The sequence below is a fragment of the Oncorhynchus masou genome, unplaced genomic scaffold, assembly GCF_036934945.1.
Source record: "Oncorhynchus masou masou isolate Uvic2021 unplaced genomic scaffold, UVic_Omas_1.1 unplaced_scaffold_814, whole genome shotgun sequence".
In the NCBI taxonomy this organism is placed as follows: domain Eukaryota; kingdom Metazoa; phylum Chordata; class Actinopteri; order Salmoniformes; family Salmonidae; genus Oncorhynchus; species Oncorhynchus masou.
Window position 1 is genome coordinate 326,819 of NW_027014614.1, and position 12,303 is coordinate 339,121.

The 12,303-nt window shown below is 41.1% G+C and overlaps 1 protein-coding gene across 4 annotated transcripts in view; it reads right to left on the bottom strand.

Annotated features, from left to right (window-relative positions):
- LOC135537550 (NACHT, LRR and PYD domains-containing protein 12-like) overlaps positions 1-11,513 on the bottom strand; it is a 186,376-nt gene extending 174,863 nt beyond the window's left edge. Inside the window, exons 1-3 of one of the 4 annotated variants that reach the window (XM_064963681.1) lie at positions 11,124-11,513; positions 9,659-9,774; positions 8,124-8,240 (exon numbers count right to left, since the gene is read on the bottom strand). In XM_064963681.1, coding sequence (XP_064819753.1) covers positions 8,124-8,240; positions 9,659-9,726 — 185 coding nt within the window. In that variant the 5' untranslated portion in view covers positions 9,727-9,774; positions 11,124-11,513. Of the gene's footprint in view, positions 1-8,123; positions 8,241-9,658; positions 9,831-11,123 lie in introns of those variants that run through there. The other 3 variants (XM_064963685.1, XM_064963682.1, XM_064963686.1) reach the window with 3 other exon arrangements.
- Between the last annotated feature and the right edge of the window lie 790 nt (positions 11,514-12,303).

Sequence of the window (12,303 nt, forward strand, 5' to 3'; positions counted from 1 at the left end):
GACAGATGGGAACAGTATACTCTGTTCTTAGACAGACAGATGGGAACAGTATAATGTGTTCATAGACAGACAGATGGGAACAGTATACTCTGTTCATAGACAGGGGAACAGTATACTCTGTTCATAGACAGATGGGAACAGTATACTCTGTTCATAGACAGACAGACAGATGGGAACAGTATAATGTGTTCATAGACAGACAGCTGGGAACAGTATACTCTGTTTATAGACAGACAGCTGGGAACAGTATACTCTGTTCATAGACAGATGGGAACAGTATACTCTGTTCATAGACAGACAGCTGGGAACAGTATACTCTGTTCATAGACAGACAGCTGGGAACAGTATACTCTGTTCATAGACAGCTGGGAACAGTATACTCTGTTCATAGACAGACAGCTGGGGACAGTAAACTCTGTTCATAGACAGCTGGGAACAGTATACTCTGTTCATAGACAGACAGATGGGAACAGTATACTCTGTTCATAGACAGACAGCTGGGAACAGTATACTCTGTTCACAGACAGACAGATGGGAACAGTATACTCTGTTCATAGACAGACAGATGGGAACAGTATACTCTGTTCATAGACAGACAGATGGGAACAGTATACTCTGTTCACAGACAGACAGATGGGAACAGTATACTCTGTTCATAGACATACAGACAGCTGGGAACAGTATACTCTGTTCATAGACAGACAGATGGGAACAGTATACTCTGTTCATAGACAGACAGCTGGGGACAGTAAACTCTGTTCATAGACAGCTGGGAACAGTATACTCTGTTCATAGACAGACAGATGGGAACAGTATACTCTGTTCATAGACAGACAGCTGGGAACAGTATACTCTGTTCACAGACAGACAGATGGGAACAGTATACTCTGTTCATAGACAGACAGATGGGAACAGTATACTCTGTTCACAGACAGCTGGGAACAGTATACTCTGTTCACAGACAGACAGATGGGAACAGTATACTCTGTTCATAGACATACAGACAGCTGGGAACAGTATACTCTGTTCATAGACAGACAGATGGGAACAGTATACTCTGTTCATAGACAGACAGCTGGGAACAGTATACTCTGTTCATAGACAGCTGGGAACAGTATACTCTGTTCATAGACAGGGGAACAGTATACTCTGTTCATAGACAGACAGATGGGAACAGTATACTCTGTTCATAGACAGACAGCTGGGAACAGTATACTCTGTTCATAGACAGACAGATGGGAACAGTATACTCTGTTCATAGACAGACAGATGGGAACAGTATACTCTGTTCATAGACAGACAGCTGGGAACAGTATACTCTGTTCATAGACAGCTGGGAACAGTATACTCTGTTCATAGACAGGGGAACAGTATACTCTGTTCATAGACAGACAGACAGATGGGAACAGTATAATGTGTTCATAGACAGACAGATGGGAACAGTATACTCTGTTCATAGACAGATGGGAACAGTATACTCTGTTCATAGACAGACAGATGGGAACAGTATACTCTGTTCATAGACAGACAGATGGGAACAGTATACTCTGTTCATAGACAGACAGATGGGAACAGTATACTCTGTTCATAGACAGACAGATGGGAACAGTATACTATGTTCATAGACAGACAGCTGGGAACAGTATACTCTGTTCATAGACAGACAGATGGGAACAGTATACTCTGTTCATAGACAGACAGGTGGGAACAGTATACTCTGTTTATAGACAGACAGCTGGGAACAGTATACTCTGTTCATAGACAGACAGATGGGAACAGTATACTCTGTTCATAGACAGACAGATGGGAACAGTATACTCTGTTCATAGACAGACAGACAGATGGGAACAGTATACTCTGTTCATAGACAGACAGCTGGGAACAGTATACTCTGTTCATAGAAAGACAGATGGGAACAGTATACTCTGTTCATAGACAGACAGATGGGAACAGTATACTCTGTTCATAGACAGACAGATGGGAACAGTATACTCTGTTCATAGACAGACAGATGGGAACAGTATACTCTGTTCATAGACAGACAGATGGGAACAGTATACTCTGTTCATAGACAGACAGATGGGAACAGTATACTCTGTTCATAGACAGGGGAACAGTATACTCTGTTCATAGACAGACAGATGGGAACAGTATAATGTGTTCATAGACAGACAGATGGGAACAGTATACTCTGTTCATAGACAGATGGGAACAGTATACTCTGTTCATAGACAGATGGGAACAGTATACTCTGTTCATAGACAGAGAGCTGGGAACAGTATACTCTGTTCATAGACAGACAGATGGGAACAGTATACTCTGTTCATAGACAGACAGATGGGAACAGTATACTATGTTCATAGACAGATGGGAACAGTATACTCTGTTCATAGACAGACAGATGGGAACAGTATACTCTGTTCATAGACAGACAGCTGGGAACAGTATACTCTGTTCATAGACAGACAGATGGGAACAGTATAATGTGTTCATAGACAGACAGATGGGAACAGTATACTCTGTTCATAGACAGATGGGAACAGTATACTCTGTTCATAGACAGACAGCTGGGAACAGTATACTCTGTTCATAGACAGCTGGGAACAGTATACTCTGTTCATAGACAGACAGATGGGAACAGTATACTCTGTTCATAGACAGATGGGAACAGTATACTCTGTTCATAGACAGACAGATGGGAACAGTATACTCTGTTCATAGACAGATGGGAACAGTATACTCTGTTCATAGACAGACAGACAGCTGGGAACAGTATACTCTGTTCATAGACAGACAGCTGGGAACAGTATACTATGTTTATAGACAGACAGATGGGAACAGTATACTCTGTTCATAGACAGATGGGAACAGTATACTCTGTTCATAGACAGATGGGAACAGTATACTCTGTTCATAGACAGACAGATGGGAACAGTATACTCTGTTCATAGACAGACAGATGGGAACAGTATACTCTGTTCATAGACAGACAGATGGGAACAGTATACTCTGTTCATAGACAGACAGACAGATGGGAACAGTATACTCTGTTCATAGACAGACAGATGGGAACAGTATACTCTGTTCATAGACAGACAGCTGGGAACAGTATACTCTGTTCACAGACAGATGGGAACAGTATACTCTGTTCATAGACAGACAGACAGATGGGAACAGTATACTCTGTTCATAGACAGACAGCTGGGAACAGTATACTCTGTTCACAGACAGATGGGAACAGTATACTCTGTTCATAGACAGACAGACAGATGGGAACAGTATACTCTGTTCATAGACAGACAGCTGGGAACAGTATACTCTGTTCACAGACAGATGGGAACAGTATACTGTGCTGTCTGAGGGTAGAAGCCTCTGGAATGAATAACATGTCCGCTAGAGTTTTAGATTCTTCACAAACCGGTGTGCCTCAGACCAACTACCATACCCCGTTCAAAGGCACTTAAATATGTTGATTTGCTCATTCACCCTCTGAATGAAACACACACAGTCCATGTCTCAACTGTCTCAAGGCTTGATGCTAATTATTTAACCCGTCTCCTCCCCTTCATCTACACTGATAGAAGTGGACTTAACAAGTGACATCAACTAGGGATCATATCTTTCACCTGGATTCACCAGGTCAGTCTGTCGTGGAAAAAGCAGGTGTTCAAAATGTTTTGTTCACTCAGTGTCTTCAAATATAAACATAAACAACTAATGATAAGCAGATGCTTTACAGTAAATACTCAGATACACAAATACATCTGGGGTCAAAGGTCCCTGATCCATCACTAAACAGTAAATACTCAGATACACAAATACATCTGGGGTCAAAGGTCCCTGATCCATCACTAAACAATAAATACTCAGATACACAAATACATCTGGGGTCAAAGGTCCATGATCCATCACTAAACAGTAAATACTCAGAAACACAAATACATCTGGGGTCAAAGGTCCCTGATCCATCACTAAACAGTAAATACTCAGATACACAAATACATCTGGGGTCAAAGGTCCATGATCCATCACTAAACAGTAAATACTCAGATACACAAATACATCTGGGGTCAAAGGTCCATGATCCATCACTAAACAGTAAATACTCAGATACACAAATACATCTGGGGTCAAAGGTCCCTGATCCATCACTAAACAGTAAATACACAGATACACAAATACATCTGGGGTCAAAGGTCCCTGATCCATCACTAAACAGTAAATACTCAGAAACACAAATACATCTGGGGTCAAAGGTCCCTGATCCATCACTAAACAGTAAATACTCAGATACACAAATACATCTGGGGTCAAAGGTCCATGATCCATCACTAAACAGTAAATACTCAGAAACACAAATACATCTGGGGTCAAAGGTCCCTGATCCATCACTAAACAGTAAATACTCAGATACATATATACATTACATAAAGCATTAAAATATATCAAAATTACATATCAATAGATTACATACATTACATGAAGCATTAAAATATATCAACATTATATATCAATAGATTACATACATTATATATAAAGCATTAAAATATATCAACATTATATATATCAATAGATTACATACATTATATATAAAGCATTAAAATATATCAACATTATATATCAATAGATTATATACATTACATAAAGCATTAAAATATATCAAATCAAATTTTATTTGTCACATACACATGGTTAGCAGATGTTAATGCGAGTGTAGCGAAATGCTTGTGCTTCCAGTTCCGACAATGCAGTAATAACCAACAAGTAATCTAACTAACAATTCCTAAACTACTGTCTTATACACAGTGTAAGGGGATAAAGAATATGTACATAAGGATATATGAATGAGTGATGGTGCAGAGCAGCATAGGCAAGATACAGTAGATGGTATCGAGTACAGTATATACATGTGAGATGAGTATGTAAACAAAGTGGCATAGTTAAAGTGGCTAGTGATACATGTATTACATAAGGATGCAGTCGATGATATAGAGTACAGTATATACGTATACATATGAGATGAATAATGTAGGGTATGTAAACATTATATTAGGTAGCATTGTTTAAAGTGGCTAGTGGTATATTTTACATACTTTTCCATCAATTCCCATTATTGAAGTGGCTGGAGTTGAGTCAGTGTGTTGGCAGCAGCCACTCAATGTTAGTGGTTGCTGTTTAACAGTCTGATGGCCTTGAGATAGAAGCTGTTTTTCAGTCTCTCGGTCCGAGCTTTGATGCACCTGTACTGACCTCGCCTTCTGGATGATAGCGGGGTGAACAGGCAGTGGCTCGGGTGGGTGTTGTCCTTGATGATCTTTGTGGCCTTCCTGTAACATCGGGTGGTGTAGGTGTCCTGGAGGGCAGGTAGTTTGCCCCCGGTGATACGTTGTGCAGACCTCACTACCCTCTGGAGAGCCTTACGGTTGTGGGCGGAGCAGTTGCCGTACCAGGCGGTGATACAGCCCGCCAGGATGCTCTCGATTGTGCATCTGTAGAAGTTTGTGAGTGCTTTTGGTGACAAGCCAAATTTCTTCAGCCTCCTGAGGTTGAAGAGGCGCTGCTGCGCCTTCTTCACGATGCTGTCTGTGTGAGTGGACCAATTCAGTTTGTCTGTGATGTGTATGCCGAGGAACTTAAAACTTACTACCCTCTCCACTACTGTTCCATCGGTGTGGATAGGGGGGTGTTCCCTCTGCTGTTTCCTGAAGTCCACAATCATCTCCTTAGTTTTGTTGACGTTGAGTGTGAGGTTATTGCCCTCACCTCCTCCCTGTAGGCCATCTCGTCGTTGTTGGTAATCAAGCCTACCACTGTTGTGTCGTCCGCAAACTTGATGATTGAGTTGGAGGAGTGCGTTGCCGCGCAGTCGTGGGTGAACAGGGAGTACAGGAGAGGGCTCCGAACGCACCCTTGTGGGGCCCCAGTGTTGAGGATCAGCGGGGTGGAGATGTTGTTGCCTACCCTCACCACCTGGGGGCGGCCCTTCAGGAAGTCCAGTACCCAGTTGCACAGGGCGGGGTCGAGACCCAGGGTCTCGAGCTTGATGACGAGCTTGGAGGGTACTATGGTGTTAAATGCCGAGCTGTAGTCGATGAACAGCATTCTCACATAGGTATTCCTCTTGTCCAGATGGGTTAGGGCAGTGTGCATTGTGGTTGAGATTGCGTCGTCTGTGGACCTATTTGGGCGGTAAGCAAATTGGAGTGGGTCTAGGGTGTCAGGTAGGGTGGAGGTGATATGGTCCTTGACTAGTCTCTCAAAGCACTTCATGATGACGGAAGTGAGTGCTACGGGGCGGTAGTCGTTTAGCTCAGTTACCTTAGCTTTCTTGGGAACAGGAACAATGGTGGCCCTCTTGAAGCATGTGGGAACAGCAGACTGGTATAGGGATTGATTGAATATGTCCGTAAACACACCAGCCAGCTGGTCTGCGCATGCTCTGAGGGCGCGGCTGGGGATGCCGTCTGGGCCTGCAGCCTTGCGAGGGAACGCGAAGCGAGGCGGCCATCTCTGTCGGCGCCATTATATATCAATAGATGATATACATTACATAAAGCATTCAAATAAACACCATTACATGAAGCAACAAACAAACACTAAAAACATGAAGAACACCCTCATCACTTCATCCTAATACTGAGTCATTTACTGATTCACTTCATCCTAATACTGAGTCACTTACTGATTCACTTTATCCTAATACTGAGTCACTTACTGATTCACTTCATCCTAATACTGAGTCACTTACTGATTCACTTTATCCTAATACTGAGTCACTTACTGATTCACTTCATCCTAATACTGAGTCACTTACTGATTCACTTTATCCTAATACTGAGTCACTTACTGATTCACTTCATCCTAATACTGAGTCACTTACTGATTCACTTCATCCTAATATTGAGTCACTTAGTGATTCACTTCATCCTAATACTGAGCCACTTAGTGATTCACTTCATCCTAATACTGAGTCACTTAGTGATTCACTTCATCCTAATACTGAGTCACTTACTGATTCACTTCATCCTAATAGAATCACTTACTGATTCACTTCATCCTAATATTGAGTTGTCACATACAGATACTGATTCACTTCATCTCAGTTCCACTTTAATCCTATTGAGTCACATACTTCACAATATGTCCATATATACAGTACCAGTCAAACAGTGACACAATAAAATAACAATAATGAGACTATAAGGAGAACCAGTACTGAGTCAATGTGCAGGGTACCAGGTAGTTGAGGTAATAATGAGACAATAAGGAGAACCAGTACTGAGTCAATGTGCAGGGTACCAGGTAGTTGAGGTAATAATGAGACTATAAGGAGAACCAGTACTGAGTCAATGTGCAGGGTACCAGGTAGTTGAGGTAATAATGAGACTATAAGGAGAACCAGTACTGAGTCAATGTGCAGGGTACCAGGTAGTTGAGGTAATAATGAGACTATAAGGAGTACCAGTACTGAGTCAATGTGCAGGGTACCAGGTAGTTGAGCTAATAATGAGACTATAAGGAGAACCAGTACTAAGTCAATGTGCAGGGTACCAGGTAGTTGAGGTAATAATGAGGATATAAGGAGTACCAGTACTGAGTCAATGTGCAGGGTACCAGGTAGTTGAGGTAATAATGAGACTATAAGGAGTACCAGTACTGAGTCAATGTGCAGGTTACCAGGAAGTTGAGGTAATAATGAGACTATAAGGAGTACCAGTACTGAGTCAATGTGCAGGGTACCAGGTAGTTGAGGTAATAATGAGACTATAAGGAGAACCAGTACTGAGTCAATGTGCAGGGTACCAGGTAGTTGAGGTAATATGTACATGTAGGTATACACACACACACACACACACACACACACACACACACACACACACACACACACACACACACACACACACACACACACACACACACACACACACACACACACACACACACACACATACAGGGAGGGAATGTTGTGTTTGTTTAACATTGTTTTAGGACTATGAAAATGGACAAAATGATTAGCCTATGGATTATGAAAACAACAACAATAAATGTGAAAATGGGAGAGGAGAAATGACTAGAGACAGTGTTGTTTAACTCACTGACCAGGACCCATGAGTTCTTCTTACCTTTGTTCAGTAGAAAAGTCTCCCTCACTAAAGTTTAGAGGACGATCCATAGACCGGTCACTCTTCATGGACACACAGCTGGGAACAGGGGAGGCTGGTCTCTCCTGCTGGATTGGTCTTCAACACAACAGAGACAAACATTACATCTCTCATCTATTCTAAGCTCAGAAGGGGAAATATAAGAAGAGTTTCATTCTAAAAAGCTACATATCCATTTCCATAAATGTTGGTAAATAAGCTGTCATTGTTTACAGGAATCGTTGTGTATTTAATCTAATCATGGCATTGTGTTGTTCAGTGACAGTACTACTGTTAGATTTTGCAATTCTAAGCAATTCTAAGTAATTACTACTTTTGTAAGGAATTACACATTATTCAGTACTACTGCAGTTGCTATATAATTCCAATAGATGGCAGCATAAGACCACTAATGACCACTAATAAAATAACAATAATGAGACTATAAGGAGAACCAGTACTGAGTTAATGTGCAGAGAACCAGGTAGTTGAGGTAATAATGAGACTATAAGGAGTACCAGTACTGAGTCAATGTGCAGGGTACCAGGTAGTTGAGGTAATAATGAGACTATAAGGAGAACCAGTACTGAGTCAATGTGCAGGGTACCAGGTAGTTGAGGTAATAATGAGACTATAAGGAGAACCAGTACTGAGTCAATGTGCAGGGTACCAGGTAGTTGAGGTAATAATGAGACTATAAGGAGTACCAGTACTGAGTCAATGTGCAGGGTACCAGGTAGTTGAGGTAATAATGAGACTATAAGGAGAACCAGTACTGAGTCAATGTGCAGGGTACCAGGTAGTTGAGGTAATAATGAGACTATAAGGAGAACCAGTACTGAGTCAATGTGCAGGGTACCAGGTAGTTGAGGTAATAATGAGACTATAAGGAGTACCAGTACTGAGTCAATGTGCAGGGTACCAGGTAGTTGAGCTAATAATGAGACTATAAGGAGAACCAGTACTAAGTCAATGTGCAGGGTACCAGGTAGTTGAGGTAATAATGAGGATATAAGGAGTACCAGTACTGAGTCAATGTGCAGGGTACCAGGTAGTTGAGGTAATAATGAGACTATAAGGAGTACCAGTACTGAGTCAATGTGCAGGTTACCAGGAAGTTGAGGTAATAATGAGACTATAAGGAGTACCAGTACTGAGTCAATGTGCAGGGTACCAGGTAGTTGAGGTAATAATGAGACTATAAGGAGAACCAGTACTGAGTCAATGTGCAGGGTACCAGGTAGTTGAGGTAATATGTACATGTAGGTATACACACACACACACACACACACACACACACACACACACACACACACACACACACACACACACACACACACACATACAGGGAGGGAATGTTGTGTTTGTTTAACATTGTTTTAGGACTATGAAAATGGACAAAATGATTAGCCTATGGATTATGAAAACAACAACAATAAATGTGAAAATGGGAGAGGAGAAATGACTAGAGACAGTGTTGTTTAACTCACTGACCAGGACCCATGAGTTCTTCTTACCTTTGTTCAGTAGAAAAGTCTCCCTCACTAAAGTTTAGAGGACGATCCATAGACCGGTCACTCTTCATGGACACACAGCTGGGAACAGGGAGGCTGGTCTCTCCTGCTGGATTGGTCTTCAACACAACAGAGACAAACATTACATCTCTCATCTATTCTAAGCTCAGAAGGGGAAATATAAGAAGAGTTTCATTCAAAAAGCTACATATCCATTTCCATAAATGTTGGTAAATAAGCTGTCATTGTTTACAGGAATCGTTGTGTATTTAATCTAATCATGGCATTGTGTTGTTCAGTGACAGTACTACTGTTAGATTTTGCAATTCTAAGCAATTCTAAGTAATTACTACTTTTGTAAGGAATTACACATTATTCAGTACTACTGCAGTTGCTATATAATTCCAATAGATGGCAGCATAAGACCACTAATGACCACTAATAAAATAACAATAATGAGACTATAAGGAGAACCAGTACTGAGTTAATGTGCAGAGAACCAGGTAGTTGAGGTAATAATGAGACTATAAGGAGTACCAGTACTGAGTCAATGTGCAGGGTACCAGGTAGTTGAGGTAATAATGAGACTATAAGGAGAACCAGTACTGAGTCAATGTGCAGGGTACCAGGTAGTTGAGGTAATAATGAGACTATAAGGAGAACCAGTACTGAGTCAATGTGCAGGGTACCAGGTAGTTGAGGTAATAATGAGACTATAAGGAGTACCAGTACTGAGTCAATGTGCAGGGTACCAGGTAGTTGAGCTAATAATGAGACTATAAGGAGAACCAGTACTAAGTCAATGTGCAGGGTACCAGGTAGTTGAGGTAATAATGAGGATATGAGGAGTACCAGTACTGAGTCAATGTGCAGGGTACCAGGTAGTTGAGGTAATAATGAGGATATAAGGAGTACCAGTACTGAGTCAATGTGCAGGGTACCAGGTAGTTGAGGTAATAATGAGACTATAAGGAGTACCAGTACTGAGTCAATGTGCAGGTTACCAGGAAGTTGAGGTAATAATGAGACTATAAGGAGTACCAGTACTGAGTCAATGTGCAGGGTACCAGGTAGTTGAGGTAATAATGAGACTATAAGGAGAACCAGTACTGAGTCAATGTGCAGGGTACCAGGTAGTTGAGGTAATATGTACATGTAGGTATACACACACACACACACACACACACACACACACACACACACACACACACACACACACACACACACACACACACACACACACACACACACACACACACACACACACACACACACACACACACACACACACACATACAGGGAGGGAATGTTGTGTTTGTTTAACATTGTTTTAGGACTATGAAAATGGACAAAATGATTAGCCTATGGATTATGAAAACAACAACAATAAATGTGAAAATGGGAGAGGAGAAATGACTAGAGACAGTGTTGTTTAACTCACTGACCAGGACCCATGAGTTCTTCTTACCTTTGTTCAGTAGAAAAGTCTCCCTCACTAAAGTTTAGAGGACGATCCATAGACCGGTCACTCTTCATGGACACACAGCTGGGAACAGGGGAGGCTGGTCTCTCCTGCTGGATTGGTCTTCAACACAACAGAGACAAACATTACATCTCTCATCTATTCTAAGCTCAGAAGGGGAAATATAAGAAGAGTTTCATTCTAAAAAGCTACATATCCATTTCCATAAATGTTGGTAAATAAGCTGTCATTGTTTACAGGAATCGTTGTGTATTTAATCTAATCATGGCATTGTGTTGTTCAGTGACAGTACTACTGTTAGATTTTGCAATTCTAAGCAATTCTAAGTAATTACTACTTTTGTAAGGAATTACACATTATTCAGTACTACTGCAGTTGCTATATAATTCCAATAGATGGCAGCATAAGACCACTAATGACCACTAATAAAATAACAATAATGAGACTATAAGGAGAACCAGTACTGAGTTAATGTGCAGAGAACCAGGTAGTTGAGGTAATAATGAGACTATAAGGAGTACCAGTACTGAGTCAATGTGCAGGGTACCAGGTAGTTGAGGTAATAATGAGACTATAAGGAGTACCAGTACTGAGTCAATGTGCAGAGTACCAGGTAGTTGAGGTAATAATGAGACTATAAGGAGTACCAGTACTGAGTCAATGTGCAGGGTACCAGGTAGTTGAGGTAATAATGAGACTATACGGAGAACCAGTACTGAGTCTAGTTTAGTTTTCTCCCTGGATACACCACCCCTCCCCTCACAGGAAAACTCCTGTGTGCTTCTTCCTGTCCCTTTCCACACTGCTAACACAAGAGGAAGCACTGAAACAGTATTTAACAGATTACTGTGAAGTAATATAATGATGATTCATGTTTATTATTACCTGGTTTTATGCTCATGTTTTGAAATTATACTTCATTAACATAACAATTATCAATAAGCCTGAACATTAATTCAGTTACCTGTGGTTGAGAAAAACTAAAATAGGTTTTTAAAGTGTTCTAGGCTACCCTACCCTAGAATTAGGGTTCAAATAGGTTATACCTAGGGTTAGGGGTTAAGTTAAAAATAGGTTAATCAGGTAGGGGTTAAGGGTTAAGGGTTAAGTTTAAAATAGGTTATACCTAGGTTTAGGGGTTAAGGGCTAAGGTTGAAATAGGTTA